Source organism: Phyllostomus discolor, chromosome X (genome assembly GCF_004126475.2).
Source record: "Phyllostomus discolor isolate MPI-MPIP mPhyDis1 chromosome X, mPhyDis1.pri.v3, whole genome shotgun sequence".
Taxonomy (NCBI): Eukaryota; Metazoa; Chordata; class Mammalia; order Chiroptera; family Phyllostomidae; genus Phyllostomus; species Phyllostomus discolor.
In genome coordinates this window covers 71,423,758-71,449,939 of record NC_050198.1, presented here as the reverse complement: position 1 = coordinate 71,449,939, position 26,182 = coordinate 71,423,758, and the positions used below count along the sequence as shown (strand labels likewise).

The following is a 26,182-nucleotide window of genomic DNA, read 5'->3' as shown; positions in this document are numbered from 1 at the left end:
ACGCTCAATCCACTGAGCTACGCCAGCCAGGCCTGGAAGTTCTGGTTGTTTTTTGTTTTTAAATTTGTTGTTGTCCTTCTTTTTGGTTGTGCAAGGAGGCAACATGTATCTACCTACATATGCCTCCATCTTGGCCAGAAGTCTCAGAGAACTTGAAGTAAAATAGAACTTATTTCAAACTCCTAAGTAGTGGTTTATCTTGCTTATTCATATTTCTATCCCAGCACCCAAAAGGATGCAGAGTACTTAGTAAACATTCAATCCTTGTTGAATCAATGACTGCTTATTGTATGCAAAGCTGGACAGAAGTCATGGGCATATAGAAATCACTTAGTTCTTATCCCTAAGGTGCTTATATTGTAGTAGGTTCATGAAATTAATTAGTAGTTTGTGACTAGCAGTTTTTGAAGAAATAGAATAGAAAATATCAGAGTACATCACACATAGAAATGATTAAGTGTAGTTTCATGATTTTCTTCAATTACATAGATTTATTTTATGTACAATGGATTATGACACAAAATGTATTTTGTACTGTGGCTCCTCAAAAATATTTAGAAGCCAGTGTTTCAGGCACACATGACTGCCCCAAACAAACCTTGCTTAAAAGTGAGGAGAGCGTTTAGGTCACCGGGTATATAGAAGATTATAAACAGACATGTGACTAAAATGGTAAGATTAGGCTTTGAATGTCATGTTAAAGTAAAAAAATGTGTGTGAGGGGAAATTAAAAGGGTTTTATTGGGCAAGGTAAGTATTTAAGCATTTTGAGTACTTAGTGTATTTACCTGATTCAAAGCCCAAAAAAGTATTATAGAATGTGTAGTGAAAAGTTCCACTTCTACCCCATCCTCCAACTTCCACTTACTTTCCCTTTCCACAAACATTACTAGGTGGGGGGTATCTTTCCAGAGATGCTTTATGTATGTAAAAACAACTGTGTGTGTTTTTAATTCATTTTCTTTTTTTTTTACATAAATGATGGTAGGCCATGAACCATACTACAATGTTCAGTTCTTTGTATTTTTTATACCTATTAGGGAATTTCTCCATATGGTACTTGAAGAGATTGATGGAAGGTTGTTGAGGAAGGGAATTTACTAGATCTGGTCTAAGTGTTCTCTTCCAAATTGACTTTAAATTTCACTTTAGATTTTCCTGCTTTTCTTGCCTCTAACATCTTAAGCCATCTTCCAGCTAAATACAGGTGAGGCTGTATGCATATAAGGCCCCACTTACTTTTCTGTTTCTCACTGATTCCACTTGCTCTCTATCCATTTCTTTCTGGGTCTTTGCAGACTTTACTTCTTTACGTCTGCTCAGGAAGCCTTTTCTAACTTGCCCCTGCCCTAAAAACTGGATTAGGGGCCTCACCTCTATGCTTATCCCCATCACAACACTTAGCACAGTGTATTGTAGTTGTATATTTTCTGGCCAGTTTTCTCCTTACACTATAAAAGCCTCTTCTATATGCAGGACATGTTGCTACTTATACATATGTTAGGTTTTTTTTGTTTTTGTTTTTGTTTTTTTTTTAGTATTTACTATATTCACCTGGTTCAAAGCCCAAACAGTATTAAAGAACATAAAGAGATTTGAGTACATGGTCTCTTTCTGTCACTAAGGAGCATTGGGAGACGGGATATATATATATATACATAAAGGCATATAGTATTGGCTTAGTGACAAGTCAGTATGGTATGATTGGTGATAGGGCCAGGTGAGTCACTTGTTGGTGAGGCAATTAAGGAGAGTTTTATTGGGATAAGTAGCACCTAGATGAGTGGTAAGGGAATATGGTATCTTATGTGGGAAGGTAAATATTTGTGTTAAACTGAACTACTATATGGGAAAAAGAGGAACGCATCACGAGGGAATGAAGTACTGGAAGTGGGAAATGTGGAGGAGATGAAGTAGGAAGACGGCTGAATCTAAGCAGGGAAATGAATGCTGAGAAAATGTGTTCTTCAAAAGGAACATCTAGATACAATGGGAAGACTACTATAGGAGGAAGGGGAGAGTCCACAGAGGACTCTCCCCAATATGGATATAAAGGAACATGAATAAATAAGACATCCTTCAGGCATTTTTGGCTTAATCCAAGGCCCCATGGAAAGTAGCTAGTAGAGACACAGTTTCCTTATTCCTCCTTAGCTGCAGGACCTGGTGTTTCCTGGTGATATGTAGTAACCCCTTTCCCCCAATGGCATAAGTGGTTTTCTTTAAGCTTTCTTTTCATTTGCTAATTCATTTATTGGACCTGCATGCTGGCAATATGACTTGCAACTACATATTTATAAAATTCCACTCCAACCAACAGAACTTGGATGCTCCCTTATAGTCGATTTTAATGGAATTTTTGCCGTCTGTTGTGGTAAGAAAGGAATCCTGGTGTTATACTTAAGTCATTATTGGAATTGTAGATTATATTAGAGCTCATCTAAAGAGTTTTGCCATAGTTATTGTTTTAAACTTGAAAGTCTTTTGATATACATAACAAGAAACACACTGACATCTGAACTTTGTCCTTTTAGGATCTGAGTATAAAAAGACCAATTTAATTATTAGAATGAAGTAAAAATATAGCCATTTCTTTTGTAATTAATGTTTATTCGGTTGCTCAAATTTTATTTTTTAAGATTTTATTTACTTATTTTTTTAGAGAGAAGGGAAGAGAGAGAGAAAGATGGAGAGAAATATCAGTGTGTGGTTGCCTTTCATGTGCCCCTCCTCTGGGGACCCAGCCCACAACCCAGGCATGTGCCCTGACTGGGAATCGAACCAGTGACTCTTTGGTTCACAGGCCGGCTCTCAATCCACTGAGTCACACCAGTCAGGGCCCAGTTGCTCAAATTTTAAAACCTATATTTATTGAAATATTTTTAAATTAAAATGTTGGAGAAAAATTTTTAGTATACTTATCATAATACTGCTAGCAGTAATTTCTGCATTGTTCTATTCAGGCAAACCAAAGTATAAATAAATTTTTATTAAATGGTGGTCAGGCTGCCCCAACCATTCTAATAAACAATTGGTGAAATTATTTTTTAAGCTCGAAATGGTTATGAAAACGATGGATATTTTAAAGACCAAGACAGCATTTATATGTAGCAGTTGTTTTAAGTCAAATGTCTTCATGGGGGGAGCTTGGATTGATTCCCCCTATTTTTAAGCTCTACCGCCATAATCAATATATTAATTTGTGTTTTCAGGTACAATGAAAAATTCACCACCACATTGATATTGTTGTTTTACTTTTTTTTTTTAATGGACGCATAACCCTTTCTAATAAGCTTATGTGGAGAAATATCAAAATAATAAGAACTTTATGTAAATAATTGAGAACCTTCCCCCATTCTTTCCTTAATCAAGTATGTGTTTAATCTTACAGGCTGTAGAAAATCTCTGTTCTTACAAGATTTCTGCAAACTTATACAAACAGCTGAGACAGATTTGTGAAGATCACATCAAAGCACAAATTCATCAGTTCAGAGAATATCCTTTTAAAAACAAAACATCTTGTATTTTTATCTTCATCTCTCTTCCTATCCCTCACTATTTAATCCAGCTTGAAATGGAATACCTGTGTTTTAGATTTGTTATTTTGCTTCTAGAGAAAGAAGAAACAAGTTTTTGATTTTTCAGCTTTAATTGGGGCCTAAATCTACTTTGTGGTATTAGTGTAAATATACTGTCCTTACATCTTTACCCTTTTTGCCCTAACAAATTTCCAATTGAGGAAAGATAATCTTCTAAGGAAATAATAAACTGAAGACACAATTATGTTTAAGACTTGTTTTTAAAGGTATTTTTAGTGAGATCTAATTTCTTTATAATTGAAGAAATGTCATTTGTCCTATAATTAAGTGCTATCTAGTTTCATTTATTAGGTAGGGTACTCCGTATTTAAGACAAATGTGTTCTTACATTGCATACCTATATTACTTGTACTAAGCACTTTTAAATATCCTTGACATACATCCCATGGATTCATTGGATAGTGTTCTTTTTCTAAAGAAGATTGATAGATGCTGGCAGAACCACTGTAGACAAATGGTAAGCTGAAAAAAGCTAAATATTGTAGTTAAATAAATTTCTTCAAATACAGGAATGTTAGTTTTAAAGGCTTTGCCATAGGGGCCTGCCTCAACATCTGCTCTTGTTCTGAATTGGAAACTAATTTTGATTTAGTTTTCTGTTTTAAAATTGTAAGTTACAAGTAAACAAGCATTTTAGAATGAGTTGCACCTCAGGATCATTTTTATTTTTGTAACACTTTCACAAAAAATATTTATCTCATAAAAACATTACTTGCTGTCAGTCTTGATGGATATCCTATGCAAAAGTAGATTACCTGTGAATATGCCTAATGGTCTTGTATTTTAATTTACATCACTTTTTACTGTTTCCCCAATCTGGTATTATTTTATATCTTATGTTCTGCAAATTCAAAATCTTAAAACCCATTCCCCCTCCCCAAACCCCATGAGTATAATTTAAGGCAGCTTTACCCTGCATACTATTGCTGAGGAAGCAGCACATGCATGTCCCCTTGATTACCTGGGGTTTTTTTTTTTATTTTCAGTCACTTCTCAAGTTGCAAAGAAGTCATAGGGCCATTTTAAGTTTCCCTTTTCTGGAAACTACAACAAGGATTAAGACAATAGTGTAGTTTAATAAAAATGGTGTGGGCATATTCTCAGATAGATGTTTATCTGTATGTTTGATCCTAAGTCGTCCAGAATATATTCAAGCAAATCCTGAAATTTTATTCTTATTTTATTGAGAGAAAATATTTCAGCTTCACAAAACATAAAAACTGCTTTATTTCTTTTTTTTTATATTGGCAGATCATGATCAGGAGCATTTTTTTGTTTCTGGATAGAACTTATGTTCTTCAGAATTCAATGCTACCCTCCATTTGGTAAGGATGCTAGAAAAAATATGAAAAGATTTGTTACAAATCATAGTTGAATCTTAATAACACTAATTGAAGAGAGTAAGTGATACTGTGAATATTCTCCTAAAAACTCACATTTGGCTTCTAAACTTGTATTTTTACCAGTTTTACCTTCTTAATTATGTTTTACCTATGCTAATATTGGAAACAGCTAACATTCCCTGAGCCCGTAATACTTTCTGAAGAAGTATTTTTTTAAGGGAATTAAAGGTTGCTCTGAACTCTTTATTAGTGTGTATTATATTGTATTAATTGTTGCTGATCAAGTGTTTGCTCATTATCTTTTAACATTATTATTATTATGAAAATTCCATGTATAAATGAAAATAGAATAGTATTGTGTATGAGCTCTTCCCCAGTCATGTACCTAGCATCTGCCTACAGTGATTCTCAGAGTTTACTGATTTTTGAGTCCTAAAGCCAGATAACAAGTGACCAATTAAGCCTTCATTATAATTTTGAACTAATTTTGTCTCTTAATTTGACCAAGGAAGAAATTTATCAAAGGAGATCACAAAACTTAGTTATGGAAAAAAGACAGGAGTTTAGCTTTAGTTCTCATTAAAGGCAAAACTAGTTTCTCGTATATTTTAGTTTAATAGTGTTATTTAAAATTAAATGTGTGGATTTTATCCATTTAGAATTGCTGCTTCAAAGCCTGAAGCCCTGATTAACATGTGATGAGAAGTTAAGTGCAACTCTCCAGAAGTGGTATCATTGTTAATTTAGATATATATATATATTTTTTTAATTTTAGGGACATGGGACTGGAGTTATTTAGGGCCCACATTATAAGTGATCAGAAAGTCCAAAATAAGACCATTGATGGCATTCTTCTGTTGATTGAGAGGGAAAGGAATGGTGAAGCAATTGATAGAAGTTTACTCCGAAGCCTCTTAAGCATGCTCTCTGATTTGCAAGTAAGTTAACTACTCCACTTACTATAGCACTGATTGCTGTCCCTATTTTGATGTGTAAAAACCAAATCCATGGTGCTCTTCACATAGAGGACATTCAATAAATATTTAATGAATAAATGAACTCCTTTATCTTGTTTTCCCCTCCCAGATTTATCAGGATTCTTTTGAACAACGATTTTTGGAAGAAACTAACCGGCTTTATGCAGCTGAAGGCCAAAAATTAATGCAGGAAAGAGAGGTATTTAAAAATCATGATTAATAAATCCACTGTGCCTCACAATTAGATCATACTTATAGAATGTAAGCTCCCCTTTTCATTTATCTTCCCAACATTGTGATGCTTTTCTCTCACTTAGGTGCTCCTTTCTTTTCTCTCTTCTTAAAGGCCAAAATTCTGGATCATAAACTCTACCTATAATTTTACATATGAGTCAACCCTGTCACATTTGACAGGGCTGCTCCCAGGATCTTTTGGACTTGACATTTTCTGAGTGATTTATGGGGAGGAAAACAATAATATAAAAAAACTATCTTTGTAGGTTCCTGAATATCTTCATCATGTTAACAAACGTCTAGAAGAAGAAGCAGACAGACTTATTACTTACTTAGATCAGACAACCCAGTAAGTATGACATGCTCTGCCTGATAGCCTTAACCTGTGTTGTTGTTGACTCACTTAAGGCACTTTAGGCATCCCTAAACATGTTAGTAACGAATTTCAGGTGTGATGTTTTTAACCGTTGTTTTCATGATGCAAACTTCAAGTTGTTATCTTCCTTAGTTAATTAGATTTGATTAAGGATATGATTATTGGTTGTGTGTGTGTGCTTAGTATTAAAGCAGATGTTATCTTTGAAGTCTTCAGGCCGATTAAAATTTAGTGGGTATTCATAGGACAAACTGTTTCTGTGCTTCCTTAAATATTACCAAGCAAGGAGTTCCTGTAAACAGCATAGATAATTTCTGTACCTTTCAAATAAAAGCAGAGAAACTTGGAAAAACACAGCCACAGCAAGACCTTGTAAATAGTTATTTCATAATGTAAATCAGGTTTTGAAATATGCAGTCTATTCCTTCTTTTAGGCATAGAGTAACTCTGAGTACTGATACATTTATACATAAGACAGAAATATTAAAATGAACATAAAATGAGTTATTTTTCTTGCCCAGAAGAGGCTTTAAATTTTTAGCAAAGTCAAAACTCAATAATTCGGGCCCTGGCTGGTGTAGCTCAGTGGATTGAGCGCGGGCTGGGAACCAAAGTGTCCCAGGTTCGATTCCCAGCCAGGGTACATGCCTGGGTTGCAGGCCATAACCCCCAGCAACCGCACATTGATGTTTCTCTCTCTATCTCTATCTCCCTCCCTTCCCTCTCTAAAAATAAATAAATAAAATTTAAAAAAAACCTCAATAATTCTAAACTTTTTTTCCTTGTAGGAAGTCATTAATTGCTACTGTAGAAAAACAACTTCTAGGTGAACACTTAACAGCAATTCTTCAGAAAGGTAATTGGCAATTTATAAATCAGATTACTTTTAACATGGTAGCAACAAACAGAAACAAATTTAAAGATTGCCCTTTTAAAAGCTTGATAGTCTATATGGTGGCTGCATTTCTGAATATGGACACAACCCCTTTTTCCTATTCATCACAGTAAACTTTCAAGAGGTGCCTCTTTCCTTAACTTAAAGGTACAGGAACTAAGATGAAAGGGGTCCACCAATACTGGTAAAAAAAACAGTGGGCATTTGGGAATTCTTGACTTAATTTGTAACATACAGTAAGGAAAGGCATTCCTTTTTGCATTCAAGTGTTTTTGTTCATAGCATATAAAACCAAGCACTTCTACCAAGCACTGCTAAGTTATCTCAGAGTATTATACTCTGCATTTGCTTTGGCAGTGCCACAGATAGGCAAAAGTCTTACTTTTCTCTCCATCTTTTTTTTTTGTATGAAGTATACATTTTAGAACTTTCATGCAGTTACACTTATTTCATTCTGAAAATCAAATACATTAGAACCTCATTTAAACTTGGCCTATTAATGTATGGTTTTGTTACACTACAGGCCATATACAATACTCTGAAATATAGCTGTATACTAATGCCAGGTATAATACATATACTGCACATATGATGTATTTTTAATGTGCATTTATGTAAACCAGTTTTTATAAATTGGTTTATACATCTGATCTATGCTGAATGCTATAAGCCATTACACAATTACTTTTATTTTTATTTAGGCTAAAGTTTCATTTGGAAAGGAGATAGTCTATTTGGATTTAAATCAGAGCAAATCTCTATATTAGAGTTTATGGACTAGTCATAGCTCAGAACAGTATTGCAATAATAATTTAACTTAATTTTCATTAAAATATCTGATATTTCTTTAACTGGTGTGGATCAATCAGTTGGTTGGGCTTTGTTCCTCAAAGTGAAAGGTTGTCAGTTCGATTCCCAGTCAGGGCACATGCCTGGGTTGTGGGTTTGGTCCCTGGTTGGGACACATATGAGAGGCAACCAGTCGATGTTTCTGTCTTGCATCAGTGTTTCTCTCCCTCATCCTCCCTCCCTCCCCTTCTCTCTAAAAATAAATAAATAAAACCTTTTTAAGAAGATAATACAATATTAAAATAAAATATCTGATGTTTTTGTTTGCATTTTTCAAAATGTTTCAAATTTCAGGTTTAAATAACCTTCTTGATGAAAACCGAATTCAAGATTTATCTCTTCTGTATCAGCTCTTCAGTAGAGTTCGAGGTGGAGTTCAGGTTCTCCTGCAACAGTGGATAGAGTACATTAAGGTATTAACAATTACTCTGTGATCTTTTTTCTCTGCCATGGCTTATAATCTATACACTTAGCGTGAATATCAACAAACATTTCTTATTTGTTAGAGCCAATTTTTTTTTAGTAATGGGAGTTTTGAGAGCAGTCAGCATGAGAATGATAGCTGTGTGGCAGATGAGCAATAAAACATTTACCTTCTTGATATCTGCCATGATTTCTTAGCTCCAATGATTACAGCAGTGAATATGAAAAGAGGGCTTTTTAGGACCCCAAATTTATTTCCTTTCTAAATCTTACACTGAAGCCAGATTGTCATTTAAAAAAACAACAACAACTTAAAGGTGACTTCTTTAAAAGTAGGGAAAAGAGCCTGGAGACTTATAATCATGCCCAATTATGATACTGTATACCCAGTGGTCATCCCTTATTTCATGATACAAATGAATGATGTCAGTCTGGATATTTTATAACTTCATTTTTTTTATTTTCCTCACTTCAAAAACAGCTTTATGTCCTAGCTGGTGTGTGGCTCAGTGGGTTGAGCACTGGCCTGCAAAATGAAAGGTTGCCAGTTCAATTCCCAGTCAGGGCACTTGCCTGGGTTGCAGGCCAGGTTCCTGGTTGTGAACCTGCAAGAAGCAACCAATTGATGTTTCTCTTCCTTTCTTTCTCCCTCCTTCACCTCTCTCTGAAAAATAAAATCTTTTTTAAAAAGCAGCTTTGTTTATCCCTACTTAAAATATGATTTTGGGATTGTTTTCATTGTGGATAATTCAGTTCTAGTAAAAAGTGGTAATTTTTGTTGTTTAGGCATTTGGCAGCACTATTGTAATTAATCCTGAAAAAGATAAAACCATGGTTCAGGAATTGCTGGATTTTAAAGATAAGGTTGACCATATAATAGATATCTGTTTTCTGAAGAATGAAAAATTTATCAACGCCATGAAAGAAGCATTTGAAACATTCATTAACAAGAGACCAAACAAACCTGCTGAACTTATAGGTATTTTTCCAGTTATTTAATGTTCTTCTTTTATTCATAAAACTTCAGGTTATAGTGTATTAATGGCATTCATTTGTTGTTGTTTAGCTGGTAGTTTCTAAGAACCTGGATGTAAGCAGTTAAGTCCTTGAAGTAAAAGAATGGCTTAGAGACAACCTGTTAGACATAATGTTCTTTCATTATAAGACAGTACATTGGACCCTATTTGCTTTTATTTATAATATGCTTAAGATCTGTTTCATAAGCCCACAGCAATTTAGAGGTGAAGCTGTTTTTAGAGGCCCACAGTTAGGGGTACAAGAAAGGAGAGCAGAAACTATAGTTGCCAATGAGAAAAGGAAAATTTCCAGGACAAAAACAAACCTCATAATCGGGGCCCATTTGGTATAAGGGTGTGGTATACTGTAGTGCTTCTCAGGTTTTCTTCCCACCCCGGTACCACTTAATGTCAGAAGAGGAGGTACTCTGAGAATGTCTGGGGTCCTCTGCAAAAAAGATGAAATTTCATTGGTCTACTACTTTTACTTAGAATTTTTTGCAAATTTTGCCTCCAAGTCTGTAATGTATCTGGTTTGTTTTAATAAAAACATAGTGTTTAAATTGCCTACCATCATTGTAAAATAGACACTCCTAGTGGAAAGTACAGTAGATCTGGAGCTAGAACACTTGGGTTTGAATTAAGGCTGTGGTATTTATGAACTGTGACATTGTTTTTAAAAATACATGTATACCTCTGAAGCATTGAAAAACTCTATATCATATTCCTGTAATACCCAGTACCTTATGGATAGACATGATCACTAAACAACAAACTTTCCCCCCATTTTAGCTAAATATGTAGATTCAAAACTTCGTGCTGGCAACAAGGAAGCTACGGATGAAGAACTTGAAAAAATGTTGGATAAAATTATGATCATATTTAGATTTATCTATGGTAAGTTTATTTTTGTTTTAAAGCAAAACACTCAACAGAGAAACTAACAAGTATAATCAGCCTGGAGGGAGTATTATTTCGGAATTAATGTAAAATTCTGTTGGGGATATTTAAAATTCTATGAAGTTCCTTGCATTTAATTCATTGGCATACTTGAGGAATGTTATTTAATTTCCCTGTGTTTTGACTTTTCCATTATTAGGAACCTTGATTTTTGGGACTTGTTTTAATTTAGAGTATTGATGCTGAAGCTTACTAATTGACTAAAGCTTTTCTAAAGAAAAGTCAATACAGTCTTAATTCTTTGTAGGAAAGAACTTTTGAAATGTCTAATACAAATGTCTACCTCTAATGTTTCTTGCATTTAACGAACTTGGATAAAATGTATAAATTTAAATAACTTGGAGTAATGGTGTGATTTATTAAATACTTCAAAGCAATTTGGTCAGAAATTTTTATTGAAATATGAGAGTTGTATTTTATTATTTAACATAGGCAAGGATGTTTTTGAGGCCTTCTATAAGAAAGATTTAGCCAAACGTCTGTTAGTTGGGAAGAGTGCATCTGTAGATGCTGAAAAATCAATGCTGTCCAAACTTAAACATGGTATGTTTGTCATTTTATCTGTTCATTTTTTCTTTGATTTCTAGGGGGAAATGTTAGCATAATTTTTACTGTTTTGTCATTTATTCTATGTTCATATGATGAAAATGTAAATTTAGTAAGCTCATGAGTTTTCCAATCTGTTGTTGGAAACATACAGAGAGCTGTTGCAGTTTTTTAAAAATAAAACATTGTTCTTGTTTTTATTACTTGTATAAAAATTTCCCATTTATTTTATGCCTAAATAGGAGATAGAGTCACTACAGGATTAAAGAGTTTAATTCTCAGTTAGTGGGGCATGCCCTTTGGGTAGGGATTTTTTATTCTTACGAATAGTTACAGATCCTGTTTCATGCTGAAGCAAGTTTTATATTCACGTTTTCAATTTTAAATTCTTTGCTTTTAACAACTTTGAAATATTACAAATATAATCATTTTAATAGAATGTGGAGCTGCTTTCACCAGCAAACTTGAAGGAATGTTTAAAGACATGGAACTTTCTAAAGACATCATGATTCAGTTCAAACAGGTAAAAGTGAGTTAAGTTAAACTCTTACTAAATTCCTTGAACTTAAATATATTTAGTTATTTATTTGCTGTGGTTTGTACTGAAAAGGATAAATAGAAACATGTTTTGTTGTAAATATTTCATAGCAACTTAAACAATATTCATAGTAGAGAAAAAAATCACCAATGAAATATATGTGACCTACTTCAGTATTCTCAGTGTATACTCAAGATAACACCAAAATAGTAATAAAATGTATTGAGCTGAAGTCAGGACTAGAAAAGCTGCAGCTGGATAGTGAGAACAAGACTTTCTCCAGCATCTAATAATCACTGTTGATGATTCTCATGTTCAAAGCTGGCAATGGAGAGGGAGAAGTGACAGAGTGGTTGTGTAAGGCCTTTGGGGACATTGGGAATGAAAAACTAGAGCCATAGTTTTATAGATGTTGTTAGAAGTGGTTTTGAAATATGTAAGAACATAGGTATAGTGACAGCAAATTAGATTTTCCTCTCTTGGGGTTTTAATAATGATGTCTTTACCACTAACTATATCACTACAGTGGGAAGTAAGAGTTGAAGACTCAAAAGAAAGATCAGGGTCAGTAGGATCGTGCGTCCTACAGTAGCTACAGAATAGGGTTTATCTGCTTTGCCCTTTCCCCTTTTTCTTCCTTCCCCACTTCAGGTCATCCCCTGCAAACAGGCAGTGGAGCAAGTGAGAAACCGGAGACTTGGGCTGGCTGGTGGGGTGAGGAATGGGGGTTGCTGCAAGGTGTTCCAAGCCACATAGGGGTCTCCGAAGGTGGGGACTGCTGGTGGTATGGGGAAAACAATGGAAAGACAGTCTATAACTTCCCAGCTGTATGTGCGAAACTACTTTAGTTGTTAATGCCTCTAATGAGGCCATATGATCCTTGTGTGCTGTTGTAACAAAATGTTAACCAATGCACTTTTGTAGTGCATTTAACATAGGCTTCATTTATAAACCTCTAATAGTTGTCTTTTATTTTAGAGATGATCAGTATTTGCATGGAATTTTAATGGGGAACTTATGGAATGGGTTGTTATCATGACATGACATGTATGAACTTTTCATTTTAAGATCTCAGTATGTGTGTTTGATCTTAATTGTAGTATATGCAGAACCAGAATGTACCTGGGAATATTGAATTAACTGTGAATATCCTGACAATGGGTTATTGGCCAACATATGTGCCTATGGAAGTGCATTTACCACCAGAGGTAAGAGTTGCTACTTAGGACTTAAGTTTTAAGCATAGAAATACACAACACTTCTATTTTGCTTGTTACTGAAAAATAGATACTTTTTTTAAACCTTGTGTCAGTAAGCACACCAAGTACCAATTGTTTTACTATTTTGCTCTATTTATATTACTTTTATATCAGTGGTCCCCAACCTTTTTGGCACCAGGGACCCATTTCGTGGAAGACGATTTTTTCATGGATGGGATGGGGGATGATTTCAGGATGATTCAAGTGCATTACATTTATTGTGCATTTTACTTTTATTATCACATTGTAATATATAATGAAATAATTATACAACTCACCATAATGTAGAATCAGTGGGAGCCCTGAGCTTGCTTTCCTGCAACTAAATGGTCCCATCTGGGGGTGATGGGAGACAGTGACACCCTATGTGTGTTGCTTATGTTCAGTCTACTCTCTAATCTCATTTTGGTTGCTGTCACTGCAGAAAACCCTGCTTCACAAAGATAGGAAGTTGGAAATGGAAGCAGGCTTTTCAGTGCTTTTGTGTCAGTCTCAGGATATTCCTCGTTGACTTTAATCCAGAACGAATGGAGATGAAGCTTCACTCGCTCACCCGCTGCTCACCTCCTGCTGTGCTGCCTGGTTCCTAACTGGCCACAAATCTGTACCAGTCCATTGCCCAGGGGACCCTGTCTTACATGAATATTAGAGCATAGCTAAAGGTGCCAAGTTTTGGGGTTCAGGGCCGATTTCCCTGATTCTTTTTTCAGTTCCCCAGATTGCACTCACCACTCTTTCCAGCTCTCAAAAAATCTTACCCATATGTCACCTGGAGGTTCAATTGCTCAGTGACGGGTGCTTGAGTAAATCCATCCTAACTCCTTAGAGAAATGTCTGAGTTAAGGCTGTAGCTTAGAAAAGGGTTTAAGGCAACAGAGATTGATACTGAGAATCCTTCATGGAGGTAATCATGGACATGCAGGGAGTAGACCTCCCTCATTACGAAGGAGAATGTAGAAACAGGAAGAAAAAGGCTGAGACAGAACTCTGGGAAGGGCTTACATTTGGCAAGTGGTCAGAAAAGGAATCTTTGAAGGAAACCAGTGAAAAAGCAATAGTGAGATGAAGGAACCAGCATGGTATAGAGAGGCACAAAAGGCATTAGAGGTGAATGTTTCAAAAGAGGTGATGATTAAATGTTGCATAGAAAGCAAGAGTGTGAAGACTGATAAATGCCATTAGATTTGGTAGTTGGGGGATCATTACCTTACATCAGTCAGCAGTGGACCTACTGGAGTATCCAGTAGGATAGTCTTTAAAACATCCAGACATTATTATGTGTGAGGTAAATCTGAAGAGTGGCGAATGTGTGATGTTAGAAACAGCTTAAATAAACTTTATTTTATTTTCTGTAGATGGTAAAACTTCAGGAGATTTTCAAGACATTTTACCTAGGCAAACATAGTGGCAGGAAACTTCAGTGGCAGTCAACCCTAGGACACTGTGTGCTAAAGGCTGAATTTAAAGAGGTAAGTGAATGTTCCCCAAACTCGGTTTTTACCCTCACCTTGGATGTTGAGGTCATCCCTCTTAATTTGTTTATAAATTTATCCTTAAAATATGCATGACAGTAATAGCTTGTCACAGCTTTGTGAGTATGATAAGAGTATGGTTTTTTCCACACTTGATTTCACCCTGCTGCAAAACCAAAAGCAATGACCCTTTCTTCTACTCTTCCCACCTGTGTATGCAAAATTCACTGCTCCTTCTTGACAAGAAACTTCTTTTCTTGTTGGGAGCTAGAGAATAGATTTCCTGCAGCTTTTCATGACTTACCTGAATCAAAAAAGTAAAAAATACATTTGAAATAGTGATTTCCTGCTGCTCATGATAAATATCTGTAATGACACATACGTAGGCTAAGTTATTTTCATTACTTTATTGTTCAGTTTTAATTATAAGACTTTAAAAAAGGACCTGTAAAAAGGTCACCCAATCCTTCCTCCTGTTTTAGGTAGGACAATATGTAAGCCCTGCACTGAACATAATGGCTTTTCTGGATACTGTTAATCCATGTTTCTAAGTCCACTAATTGAAAAAAGTGCTTTCCTGTAAGAGATTAGTTATTTGATTAATTTTTAATGTGTTTTTTTAAATGATGGCTAAACACTGCTGTTTCTCCAACAGGGTAAAAAAGAACTCCAGGTCTCTCTTTTTCAAACACTGGTGCTGCTAATGTTTAATGAAGGAGAGGAGTTCAGTTTAGAAGAGATCAAGCAGGCTACCGGAATAGGTTTGTGTTGACTCAGCCGATTAGAAAACATTATTCAGTGTCTACCTATGTGCACTCCACAAGGTTCAGAGCTCGGGCAGGTGGTGGATGCAAAGGAATAATCCCTTTCCTCAGCACTCAGAATATAACCACTGGGAAAGGGGGAAATGACACTTGAACTAATTCACAACTATTTAGTTCCAATCCGGTACAGACTAGGAGTGTGTTAAGAATTTGGTGAAGCAAGAGATCACTGTGGATAGGTACAATTGGGAAAGCTTTCATAAATGGGGTGGAAGTTGAGCTGGGCCTTAAAGTTTTAGTTAGGGATGAAAGCATATGCTGCAAGGGGAAATATTATGAGAAAAAGCTTGGAGGTAGGTATGAGCACAGTATGGGTAGGAATCATGAGGTGTTTAACTGCAGCACAGAATAGGGAGATAAAAATGTAGGTGAAATGGGTGGAGCATGATCATGGAGAACCCCACAAATCTAGCAAATGAAACCTACATTGTACGGTTGCAAGTGTTTGTCATAATGGAAGTGAATTATATGGACAACCTACCTGGAATTAATTAGTAGACAATAGGGCAGCTTGAGGATGAAGAAGTTCCAGTCCAGAAACTAGTGGGGTAATTCGGGCATAAAGTGGTAAGGGGCTTGGACTAGGATGAGGCCAGTGAGAATGGAGAAGAGGCATCTCTAAGGAAGCAGCAATTTACTAGATAACTGGAGAATAAAGGAGAAGGAAGAGTCAAAGGTGATTCCAGGATTTCTTTCCCAAGTAGGTTGGTAGCTTCACAGCTAATAGTTGGAAAGAGGACCCAGTTTTATGGGGAAGATGAATAAAATTTTGAACATACTGGAGTTGATGATAGTAAAAACAGCCAGGTGGAGATATCCTTTAAATGCGGGACTGGAAAGAAGTGAGATGTCATTTTTGAAGATTTGATAGTTATCCTCATGGAATGATAATTGAAGTTTTTAGAGGATGACCAGGAAAAAAGCCATTGGGTAGAACAGAGAGGGAGTCATCAGTGACCTTGGGATAAAAAGTAAACAATTTTAATTGTGGCATGGGGTAGAAGCTAGGCTGAGGTTGAATGTAGCTGTTCTTGTTGATAAGCTATTAATAAATGACTGAGCCATTATTTCTTCTTCAGAGGATGGCGAGTTAAGGAGAACACTGCAGTCTTTGGCCTGTGGCAAAGCTAGAGTTCTGGCAAAAAATCCAAAGGGCAAAGATATCGAAGATGGTGACAAGTTCATTTGTAATGATGATTTCAAACACAAACTCTTCAGGATAAAGATCAATCAAATTCAGATGAAAGAAACGGTATTTCTTTTGCATTGTCCTTTTCCTAATACACTGGAATTAAATATGTTCATAATAACAATTTATAAAGAAATTTTCTAACACCACCACTAACATTAACATTTTCTATGCCTATATCTAGCCCAGTGTATTTGAGTACTTGATTTTGTGATTTTTTTATGGAGAGATGCATACAGTTGGACTTGATACTCAATATAGTTTTCTATACTGCTTTTTTTTTGTTTAACATAAAACCTTTAGACTTTTCCCATGACATTAAATATCTTTATAAGATGGCAGTTGGCCATACAATATTCTTTTACATGACTATTATAATTTATTCAACCAATGTACATTATTGGGCAATTAAATTCATAACTTTTTAGTGTTGGAAATAAAGCTGTAATAAACCTCTTTGTATCTAAAATCTTAATCTCTTTGAGACTTCCCTTATGATAAATTCATGGAAATAGATATTTTGGGTCAAAGAGTATGAACATTTTCAGTCTTAATACATTATGTTATACTGTATTCCAGAAAGGCTGCACTCTGTCTAGCATAGGGGTGTCAAACTCATTTTCACCGGGGGCCACATCAGCCTCGCAGTTGCCTTCAAAGGGCTGAATGTAATTTTAGGACTGTATAAATGTAACTACTCCTTAACAGTTAAGCGAGAGCTTGGCACTGCTGCCACTGGGCAGAAACAAGGTGCCGGGAGGGATAAAACAAGGTGGAGGCCAGATTCGGCCAGTGGGCCTTCTGTTTGCCACCTGTGGTCTAGCAGCATGATGGCCTGTCTTAACAGTGCCCTCGCAGCAGCACTCAAGATTGTATTTTCTTTTTTAAATCTTTGCCAACTTGCTCGATGAAAAATATGAGTGATTTAGTATTTCTTTGATTAACAGTGAAAATTTTGGTGTTTGCCTTTTGAATTTGTAACAGACATTTATTAAGGAAACCAACAACTATAGCATTTCTTGAAACCAGTTGGTTTCAGTTACAGTAGGTTTTTAATGCAAGGCTTGAGAAAAGGTTTTAATGTGGGACAGAGGTCAGTATCTCAAACAAGTTCCTGTCTTGTTCACATTCACATCAGAGGTACCATATTCCCTTAGAAGATTACTGTGTGCTTTTAAAACAGTTCTGTATCAGAATGAAGCTGCTGGCAAAAAGCCTAAACTATTCTTTTGATTTAGGTGCTAAAGATGAACGTTCTTGCTTTAGCAATAAAATTGGTAAACTGACTCCTAAACTCCTAAATTTGTTAGTCTCGAATGAATGTAAGCACTAACAGTGTATATTTCTGATTTATATATTACTCAAAATTATTTTTGTAAAAAGTTGACTCCATGAGCTTAGCTAGTTGGTGCCATACTTTTAGTCAAAGGTCAGAGTCAATCATTTTAACAGAGAAGCTAATATCATACAGAAATTTAGTCAACCACCCCTGTGACACTTGTAGAGGAATTCAAGGGCAGAGTAAAAGAAAATGATAAATTTATAATCAATGGGTCTCTACTTCTAGAAAAGCAACTCAAAGATGGTATTTTTCTGTTACTTAATAGTGTCAATACTTCATAGGTACAGGGCAATGTAATTAGGACAGAAAGGAGTTATGTTTGTTGTTTTTTTCCCGTGATTTTCTGTATTTATAATGTTTCTTTAGATAATCCAGCATAGTTAACACATTAGCAATATGTCATGTTCCTAAACTGTACAATTCATATACAGATTAATCAAGTTTTGCTTCAGATACAATTCCTAAATTTAAAAGTTTCTTTTGTTAATAAAACTTTGTTAGGTTGAGGAACAAGCAAGCACTACAGAAAGAGTATTTCAAGACAGACAGTATCAAATTGATGCTGCAATTGTTCGAATTATGAAGATGAGGAAGACACTTAGCCACAATCTCCTGGTTTCAGAAGTGTACAACCAGTTGAAATTTCCAGTAAAGGTAGGTACTTCTGTGTTTTCATATTGAGCTTGTTATATATAAAGGAATACAATAGATTATCAAATATGAACCTTTTTCAAAAGATTCCATTTATTTATCTTTAGACAGAGGGAAAGAGGGAGAGAAAGAAAGGGAGAGAAACATCAATGTGTGCTTGTCTCTCGCGTGCCCCCCACTGGGGACCCCACCTGCAATGTGTCCTGACCCAGAATCGAACCCGTAACCTTTCTGTTTGTGGGACGACACCGAACCCACTGAGCCACACCAGCCAGGGCTCAAACATGAATCTTCTAAACACAGAATAAAAGTCTTAAGATCATGTGGAAAGACAAAAGTTTTAAAGTAATTCTATTTTATTTGAGAGAGAAGGAAAGGCAGGGAGAAAGAGAGGGAGAGAAACATCAATTAGTTGCCTTCTGCAAGTGCCCCCACTAGGGATGGGGCATGGAGCTTGCAACCCCCAACCCAGGCATATACTCTGATGGGGTATCAAACTAGTGACCTTTTGGTTTTCAGGATGATGCCCAACTGACTGAGCCATGCTGGCCAGGGCTAGAGGGTCAAAACTTTTTAATTTCTCATGTTTATATACATAATTCCAAAAACCCATTGTTGGCAGCTGTGACCAAAGAGGGAAAACAATTTATAAAAGGTCTTATACCTAAAAGTTTAGCTGCTAAATGAGTCTTTGAATTTTTCAGATTCATTCACTATATTTCTTTTGAGCTATTTTTTAAATATTTTATTTACTTATTTTTTTAGAGAGGGGAAGGGAAGGAGAAAGAGAGACAGAGAAACATCAGTGTGTGGTTGCCTCTCATGTGGCCCCCACTGGGGACCTGGCCTGCAACCCAGGCATGTGCCCTGACTAGGAATTGAACTTGTGATGCTTTTGCTCGCAGCCCATGCGCAATCCACTGAGCTACACCAGCCATGGCTATTTTGTTGTTTTTGTTATTTTTTTCTCCTTGAAATACATTATTACAGCATAGGGAATATAATCAGTTACATTGTAATAACTGTATATGGCTCAGGTGGGTATTAGAATTATTAGGGATATCACTTTGTAAATTATACAATTGTCTAACCACTGTGTTTACACCCAAAACTAATATAAAATAATACTGAATATCAACTGTAATTGAAATATACACACACTTATGTATACATACATATATGCACATGGCTTGGTATTTGACAGATCTGTTATTTTATTTTATTTTTTAAAAGATTTTATTTATTTTTAGAGGGGAAGGGAGGGAGAAAGAGAGGGAGAGAAACATCAATGTGTAGTTGCCTCTCACGCACCCCCCATTGGGGATCTGGCCTGCAACCCAGGCATGTGCCCTGACTGGGAATCGAACCAGCAATCCCTTGTTTTGCAGGCTGACACTCAGTCCACTGAGCCACACCAGCCAGGGCAGATCTGTTATTTTTAATTAAATCTTTTGTTTAGTTAGCTTATGAGTGGCCATTAGAAACTCTATATAGATAACTAGCCATCATTAGTCATTTTTTTTTTAAGTTTAGCAATAGTTCTGGTAAACCAAAATTGGTTATTAAATGGGTACTCCAGTGTTAATTCCCAATAATAAAAAGGCTTAGACAATGGTGGTGCACTGCACTGTTTTTCAAGTTTTTGAAGATTTCCAAATGAGATAATATACGACATCTGTCTGGAAAAAGTCCAACCATTATTAATATAATGAAAACAGTTTGTGCGACATTGATGTAACCTGGCAGCCAAGGAGAGTGGACTGGAATGCACATGCGTGAACAATGACAACTTCACTGTACTAGTCAGTGGGGGCAGTAGCGCCGTTGAGTGAGCATGTGTACTGTGGGGCCGTCGCATTCAAAATGACTGAGTAGAGCAACGAATCTGCATCAAATTTTGTGTTAAGCTTCAACATTCCTCCTTGGAACCTATTTGGATGATTCAGAAGGCTGCATCTATGGGCCTTCATCATGACAACACGCCTGCTCATGCATCACGTCTTGTGCAGAGTTTTTTTGGCGAGATATCAAATCACCCAGATGACTCAGCCTCCCTACAGCCCAAATTTGGTGCCCTGCGACTTCTGGTTTTCCCAAAATTAAAACCACCTTTGAAAAGGAAGAGATTTCAGATCGTCGATGAGATTCAGAAAAACATGACGGGGCAGCTGATGGCGACTGGGAGCACTGTGTGAGGTCCCAAGGTGCCTGCTTGGAAGGGGACTGAGGCGTCACTGTCCTATGTACAATGTTTTGTTGTATCTTATCATCTTTAATAAATGTCTCTTTTTCATATTACATGGCTGGATACTTTCTGGACAGACCTCGTGTGTAAAAAACTTAGCACTGGGCCTGGCATATAATAGCTGCTCATTAGCTGTTAATGCTAATAAGGTAGGCTTTCTCTCTTCTTCAAACCTAACACTGCCTCCTCATTACCACACTTCCACCCTCATGGTCTGCCTAACAACCATTTCACCTCCAGCCAGAAAGGTTACTGATGCTAGAGAAGGTAAGAGGAAGTTGTGCCGATGTTCTAGGTTTACCATAATTAGGAGAAAGTCATTTTGATTTTCAAACCTTGGAATTACTGTGCTTATGGCTGAAATTTTGGCTGCCCCATCAAACTTTCCTTTTTTGACTCTGTTGATCATGTGGCCACTTTACACAATCTGAAAAACTCACTAATAGTAAGCAAGATTATATTTTTTATAGGCTAGATACAAAAGAGTAGAATTTGTCATCTAAGAGCTAAGAATACAATCATGAAAACAAACTCATAAGCTTTCTCAATCTTTTTAAACCACAAGTGGGATTCAAAAATCCAAATTATTTATGGTAGGTAACAGTTAAATCTTATCTCAAACCTGGAATATGAAGATCTGAATTATTAGAATATACTTACCACACCATTTGTTGTAGTATTCTTGTAAATAATGATTTCTGCAGTACATTTTTTTGTTCTTCAATACATTTTTTTTATGTAATGGAAATGCAACCTGACTTTGAGAACTAGCTCTTGCCCAAATTTAAGGTCTACGTATCTTCACAAACTGTCTTAGCAAAATTAGATAGCATTTTGTCTCCCTAAACTTATGTTTTTTCACGTGAAGTTATGAGTTCATCTTTTGTATTTGTGTAGAGAATAGCCTGGTTCTTAGAAGACCTCTTTAAAATAAAAAAGTAATAGAAAGTGTTGTATTATAATATGACAAGGTGTGACAGTCTGTGTATAGTTTAAAACATTTCTTAATCTGGTTTATTTTCATTATACTTTACCCTTTAAAAACTTTGATTTTTTAAAAACTAAAAATAAAAAAATAAAGAGATTAAATACATTGTCAGTGAGCCAGAACTGTTCTTTTTTTAATGGTATATTGGTGAATGGGCTTGAGCCAATGCATAAGAGCTTTGCACTGAAAATTTGCCTTCTCTTACAGCCTGCTGATCTTAAGAAGAGAATAGAATCCTTAATTGACCGGGACTACATGGAGAGAGATAAAGAAAATCCAAATCAGTACAACTACATTGCATAAAATTTTGGCCTTGGAGCATTTTCTGTCTCATGCTGTAGCCAGTGGATAAACCTAACTTGTTGATCCTATATTGTTTGACTTCTTTTATACTACCAATGACCAAATGAAGCAGTGTAATGGAAATAGTTGAGTGGACATTTTCAGTGGTTAACATGCCCATTAAAAGAGTAATACTTAAAGAAGAATGTTGTTGAACTCTTTGCATGTTATTTAGTATGATGTGCAGAAAACTTTTAAGAAAGTACTCGGTCTTCATGATTCCTCCTTGGAACTGGGGAAGAGGTCCCTATGGCTATTAAAAACGTGGGATTCTTATACACCGTTAATTATGAAGCAAAGGTTTATTTGCTTAAAATGTCATTTAAAGATACTTAAACTGCATGCAAACTTTATTTACTGTACAGAGTTCTGGATGTATTTATCAGATAGAAAAACCACCCTGGACTTGGCTGTTCACCTGTTTTGTGATTTCCCTTGAAAAGAAAAATAAGTTGTCATAGCTATCAATATTTTACTAAGTAATGTCCTGTTACACTCAAAGGGATGTTTTGAAAAAATTTATTTGGAAACAAGTTTTCAAGTAGAGGGCCAGTTTATGTAATCTCTTGTATATACACATCCTCAGATGCTCCATTTATGGTTATAGGATGTGTGTATATGACTTTGCCCTGAGTTTACTGTGCTGATTAACAGGTACTTATAAAAATAGCTGAAATAGAAAATTGCCGATCATTTGTACTAGAAGAACACAGTAGGAGAGAAAAATCCAACTCTTTCTTCATATTAAAAATGAATACAATGTAAACATTGCAAAGTAGACCAAAACCACATATTTTATAAGTTTTACACAACTAAAAATTCCATCAACTCGTTTTCAACTTCCTTTAGACTTTAATGTTGTTTGAACAGTTTTGTCTTTAACTTGGACCAATTGTAGATTGTTACAGGCTTTTTAGGATTTAGCATTCCTATTTTTTTCTACCAAAGTTCTTTTGGAAGCACCCCAACTCTGTTGGTAAATAAGTCTTTCCTATCATTTTTATTCTAACTTCCTAAAGCCCTACATGTAAAGGTCCTCCTTCATTTTCTCCACACATCTCCCAGTTGGAATTTTGAATTCTATGCCATGTTAATCTTAATTCCTTTCAAAATTGAAGAGTTCTTATAATGGTGTTGTTCAGACATAGAAAATAGCAAAAGTATTGTTCTTCAAGTTGATAATGCAAGTAAAAGGCTTCTCTTTACCACCAGTGGGTTTCTTTGTAGGTTTCTTGTTTGGGATTTTTTTCTTAATTTGTTTTTCCTTAAAGCTTTGAAATAAGCTAATCATGAAGGAAAAGTAGAACATTTGGTTTTTTTAAAATCAGAACTGCTTTAATGCTTTTTGCACCAATATATTTCCTGACTCTTTGGAGCCACGAGGAAGATTACCTAGGACCTAGCCAGAGACTTGGTTTTTTCTGTCTGCTATTGATGTTTTCTTGAGTTCTCAAAGACCCATAAACAGCTATTTGAACAAAGTTGTCTGTGTCTAATTGCACCAATGTGCACACTGTTGTGTAACAATATGTGGTATTTCGAATGCCTTCATAATTTCTTTTGAATAGCCATTACCTATATATTCTCAGCTATTTTGGTTTCCTTATATGAGCTCATCTGACAAGGAAGTGCAACTATTTTGTGTGCCTTTCTCCATACTGGGCCATCTACGTCAGTGTTCTAACTCATCCCTGATGGTATCTGAGATATGTAGACCATTCCAGAAGACTTGATAGTGACTCTTAAGGAATTTTTATGTAGAATTGTTCCTGTTATGAGGAGACTCTTGGTGTCACCTTCATCATCTTGAGAGCTGGTCCCTTCCCTCAGGCTCTTACTTTTTTGAAAACTTGATGCTAGTTCAGCTGAAAAATTAGTTGCATTAAAAAACAAGTTGAAGGGAGCTATTTAAGAACTTGAAAGATAATTGCAAACATTGGATAATTGTGACTTTTCAGTTATTCTGTATCAGTTGAATGTTTGTGCTCTTTTCCCTGTGTATGTGGTGGTTCTATTTTTCTCCAATAAAACTTTTATTTAAAAAAGTTTCTAGAGAAGACCTTTAAAATTCAAATGTTGAAGAAAGTTATAAAACCACAGACCTTAAAATCTTCTTCCTAGTGATTTTTTTTACTGGATTCTTATTTGTCAATTTTGTTATGTTTAAAATTTGTTGTATTTTTGTGGTGATTTAATAATAATACCATAGGAATGTAGGAGAGAGGAGAAGGTATGGTAAAGGGTGAGTAAAATTCCCAAGAATCCTCAAGGTGGCTATATGTTCTTAAATTTCATTTTAGAAAAAATCAAATAGAAGTATAAACACTTTCATTCAGATCTTCTAGGTCAAATAGTTACATAAAGTCAATATGAAACTAGTCTAAATGTACATTTAGGGGAGAATAAAAGATTCAATACTTTGGTTTTAGTTATGGCTCTTGATGGGCCTTTTCTGTTATGAATTCTGGGCCATATACTCTCACAGTAATCTGCTCCTCAAGAACTTGACCAAACCAGAAATCAAGAATCCTTTTTGAACCTAGTTCCTGAGTCTGCTGAAAGGTCTCAACATGGTGTGTCACCACACTCTTAAAATTATGATCTTGTACCTGTGTGTACAGTTCAGGAAATCAGCTTATTCTATTTTGGTATGTGCGTCTCAAGAATTTCAGAAGTTGTTTGTTTTTTAATTTTAGCATTCATAAGTCTTTTTTTTTTACAGTAGCAGGGTTTTTTGTTTGTTTTAAAGACCATTCTGTTTAAAGCTGTGAATGGCAGGAGTGTTATAAACATGTTCTGTTCTCATCTACATAAGATTGCCAAAACAAATTGCTCGTTAAAAAGAAAAGTGCATTACTAATGGGAATTTGGATAATTATGCTTTATATGGTATTCAGGCTAGTGCTTCATTAATATTTTTCACATTCCTACAAAATTTTTGCTTTGTATTTGAATGATGAAGAGATTTGTTCACCTAGAAACACTTGGTTCAAATTTAACACTTTGTTCGATTATTTTCCTTGATATTAAAAAGGATAATTCATTTTTGCCCAGATATATGATATACTTTTATATTTAACAATCCTATGAATTTTTTCTAGCATGGTAAAAAATTAAATCTAACCTTTTTTGATGTAGGATATAAAAAGGTGCTACAGAGACACATTAGAACTTAATAGGTTTGCAAACTATGAAAACATCCTCATATCCTCTAATTCTTGTAATAAAATCTTTTTTTAAAGAAATTTTAAAAAATTTTATTTATTTTTAGAGAGAGGAGAAGGGAGGGAGAAAGAAAGGGAGAGAAACATCAATGTGTGGTTGCCTCTCACGCCCCCACCTGGGGACCTGGCCCACAACCCAGGCATGTGCTTTTGACTGGGGATCCAACCAGCAACCCTTTGGTTCACAGGCTGTTGCTCAATCCACTGAGCCACACCAGCCAGGGCTAATTCTTGTAATAAAACCTTTTAAAACCATTCTTTAATTTAAAACTAACTTTTACTGTAAAATACACGTAATATAAAATTTACTATTTTAACCATTAAAAAGTGTACAATGACATTTACTATACTCACCATTTCATGCCACCATCAGCATTCTCTAGTTCCAGAATATTTTCTTCATTCCAAAAGGAAACCTTTTATTCATTAAGTAGTAGCTCCCCATTACCACTCTACCCAGCCTCTGGAAAAAACTAATCTGCTTTCTATCTGTATGAGTTTGCCTAATCTGGATATCTTATATCAATGGGACCATACAATATATGACCTTTTGTGTCTGGTTTTGCCTAGCTAGTATGATGTTTTCAAGTGTCCTCCATGATGTAGCATGTTTCAGTACTTCATGCCATTTTATGGCTAATAGTATATATACAGCACATTTTGTTCATTCTGTTGTTGATGGACATTTGGGTTGCTTCCTCCTTTTGACAACTGTGAATAGTTCTGTTACGAAGATTTGTACAAAATATCTGTTTAACTCCCTGTTTTCAAGTTTGAAGTATATATCCAGGAGTGGAAATGCTGGGTTATGTGGTAATTCTGTGCTTCACTTATTGAGGAACCACCAAACTTTTCCACGGGAGCTGTAGCATTTTACATTCCCACAAGCA

General features: G+C 35.5%; 1 protein-coding gene across 10 annotated transcripts in view; it reads left to right on the top strand.

Moving 5' to 3' along the window:
• CUL4B (cullin 4B) overlaps positions 1-24,903 on the top strand; it is a 57,611-nt gene extending 32,708 nt beyond the window's left edge. For 2 of the 10 annotated variants that reach the window (XM_036016797.1, XM_028523197.2), the window contains exons 4-22: positions 3,392-3,495; positions 3,987-4,056; positions 4,851-4,924; positions 5,718-5,880; positions 6,029-6,118; positions 6,420-6,502; positions 7,318-7,385; positions 8,568-8,686; positions 9,483-9,675; positions 10,505-10,609; positions 11,105-11,215; positions 11,656-11,741; positions 12,408-12,470; positions 12,857-12,964; positions 14,371-14,484; positions 15,143-15,248; positions 16,391-16,563; positions 18,344-18,496; positions 21,934-24,903. In XM_036016797.1, coding sequence (XP_035872690.1) covers positions 3,392-3,495; positions 3,987-4,056; positions 4,851-4,924; positions 5,718-5,880; positions 6,029-6,118; positions 6,420-6,502; positions 7,318-7,385; positions 8,568-8,686; positions 9,483-9,675; positions 10,505-10,609; positions 11,105-11,215; positions 11,656-11,741; positions 12,408-12,470; positions 12,857-12,964; positions 14,371-14,484; positions 15,143-15,248; positions 16,391-16,563; positions 18,344-18,496; positions 21,934-22,029 — 2,079 coding nt within the window. In that variant the 3' untranslated portion in view covers positions 22,030-24,903. Of the gene's footprint in view, positions 1-3,391; positions 3,496-3,986; positions 4,057-4,850; positions 4,925-5,717; positions 5,881-6,028; positions 6,119-6,419; positions 6,503-7,317; positions 7,386-8,567; positions 8,687-9,482; positions 9,676-10,504; positions 10,610-11,104; positions 11,216-11,655; positions 11,748-12,407; positions 12,471-12,856; positions 12,965-14,370; positions 14,485-15,142; positions 15,249-16,390; positions 16,564-18,343; positions 18,497-20,815; positions 21,210-21,933 lie in introns of those variants that run through there. The other 8 variants (XM_028523199.2, XM_036016801.1, XM_036016794.1 and 5 more) reach the window with 7 other exon arrangements.
• The last annotated feature ends 1,279 nt before the right edge of the window (positions 24,904-26,182 follow it).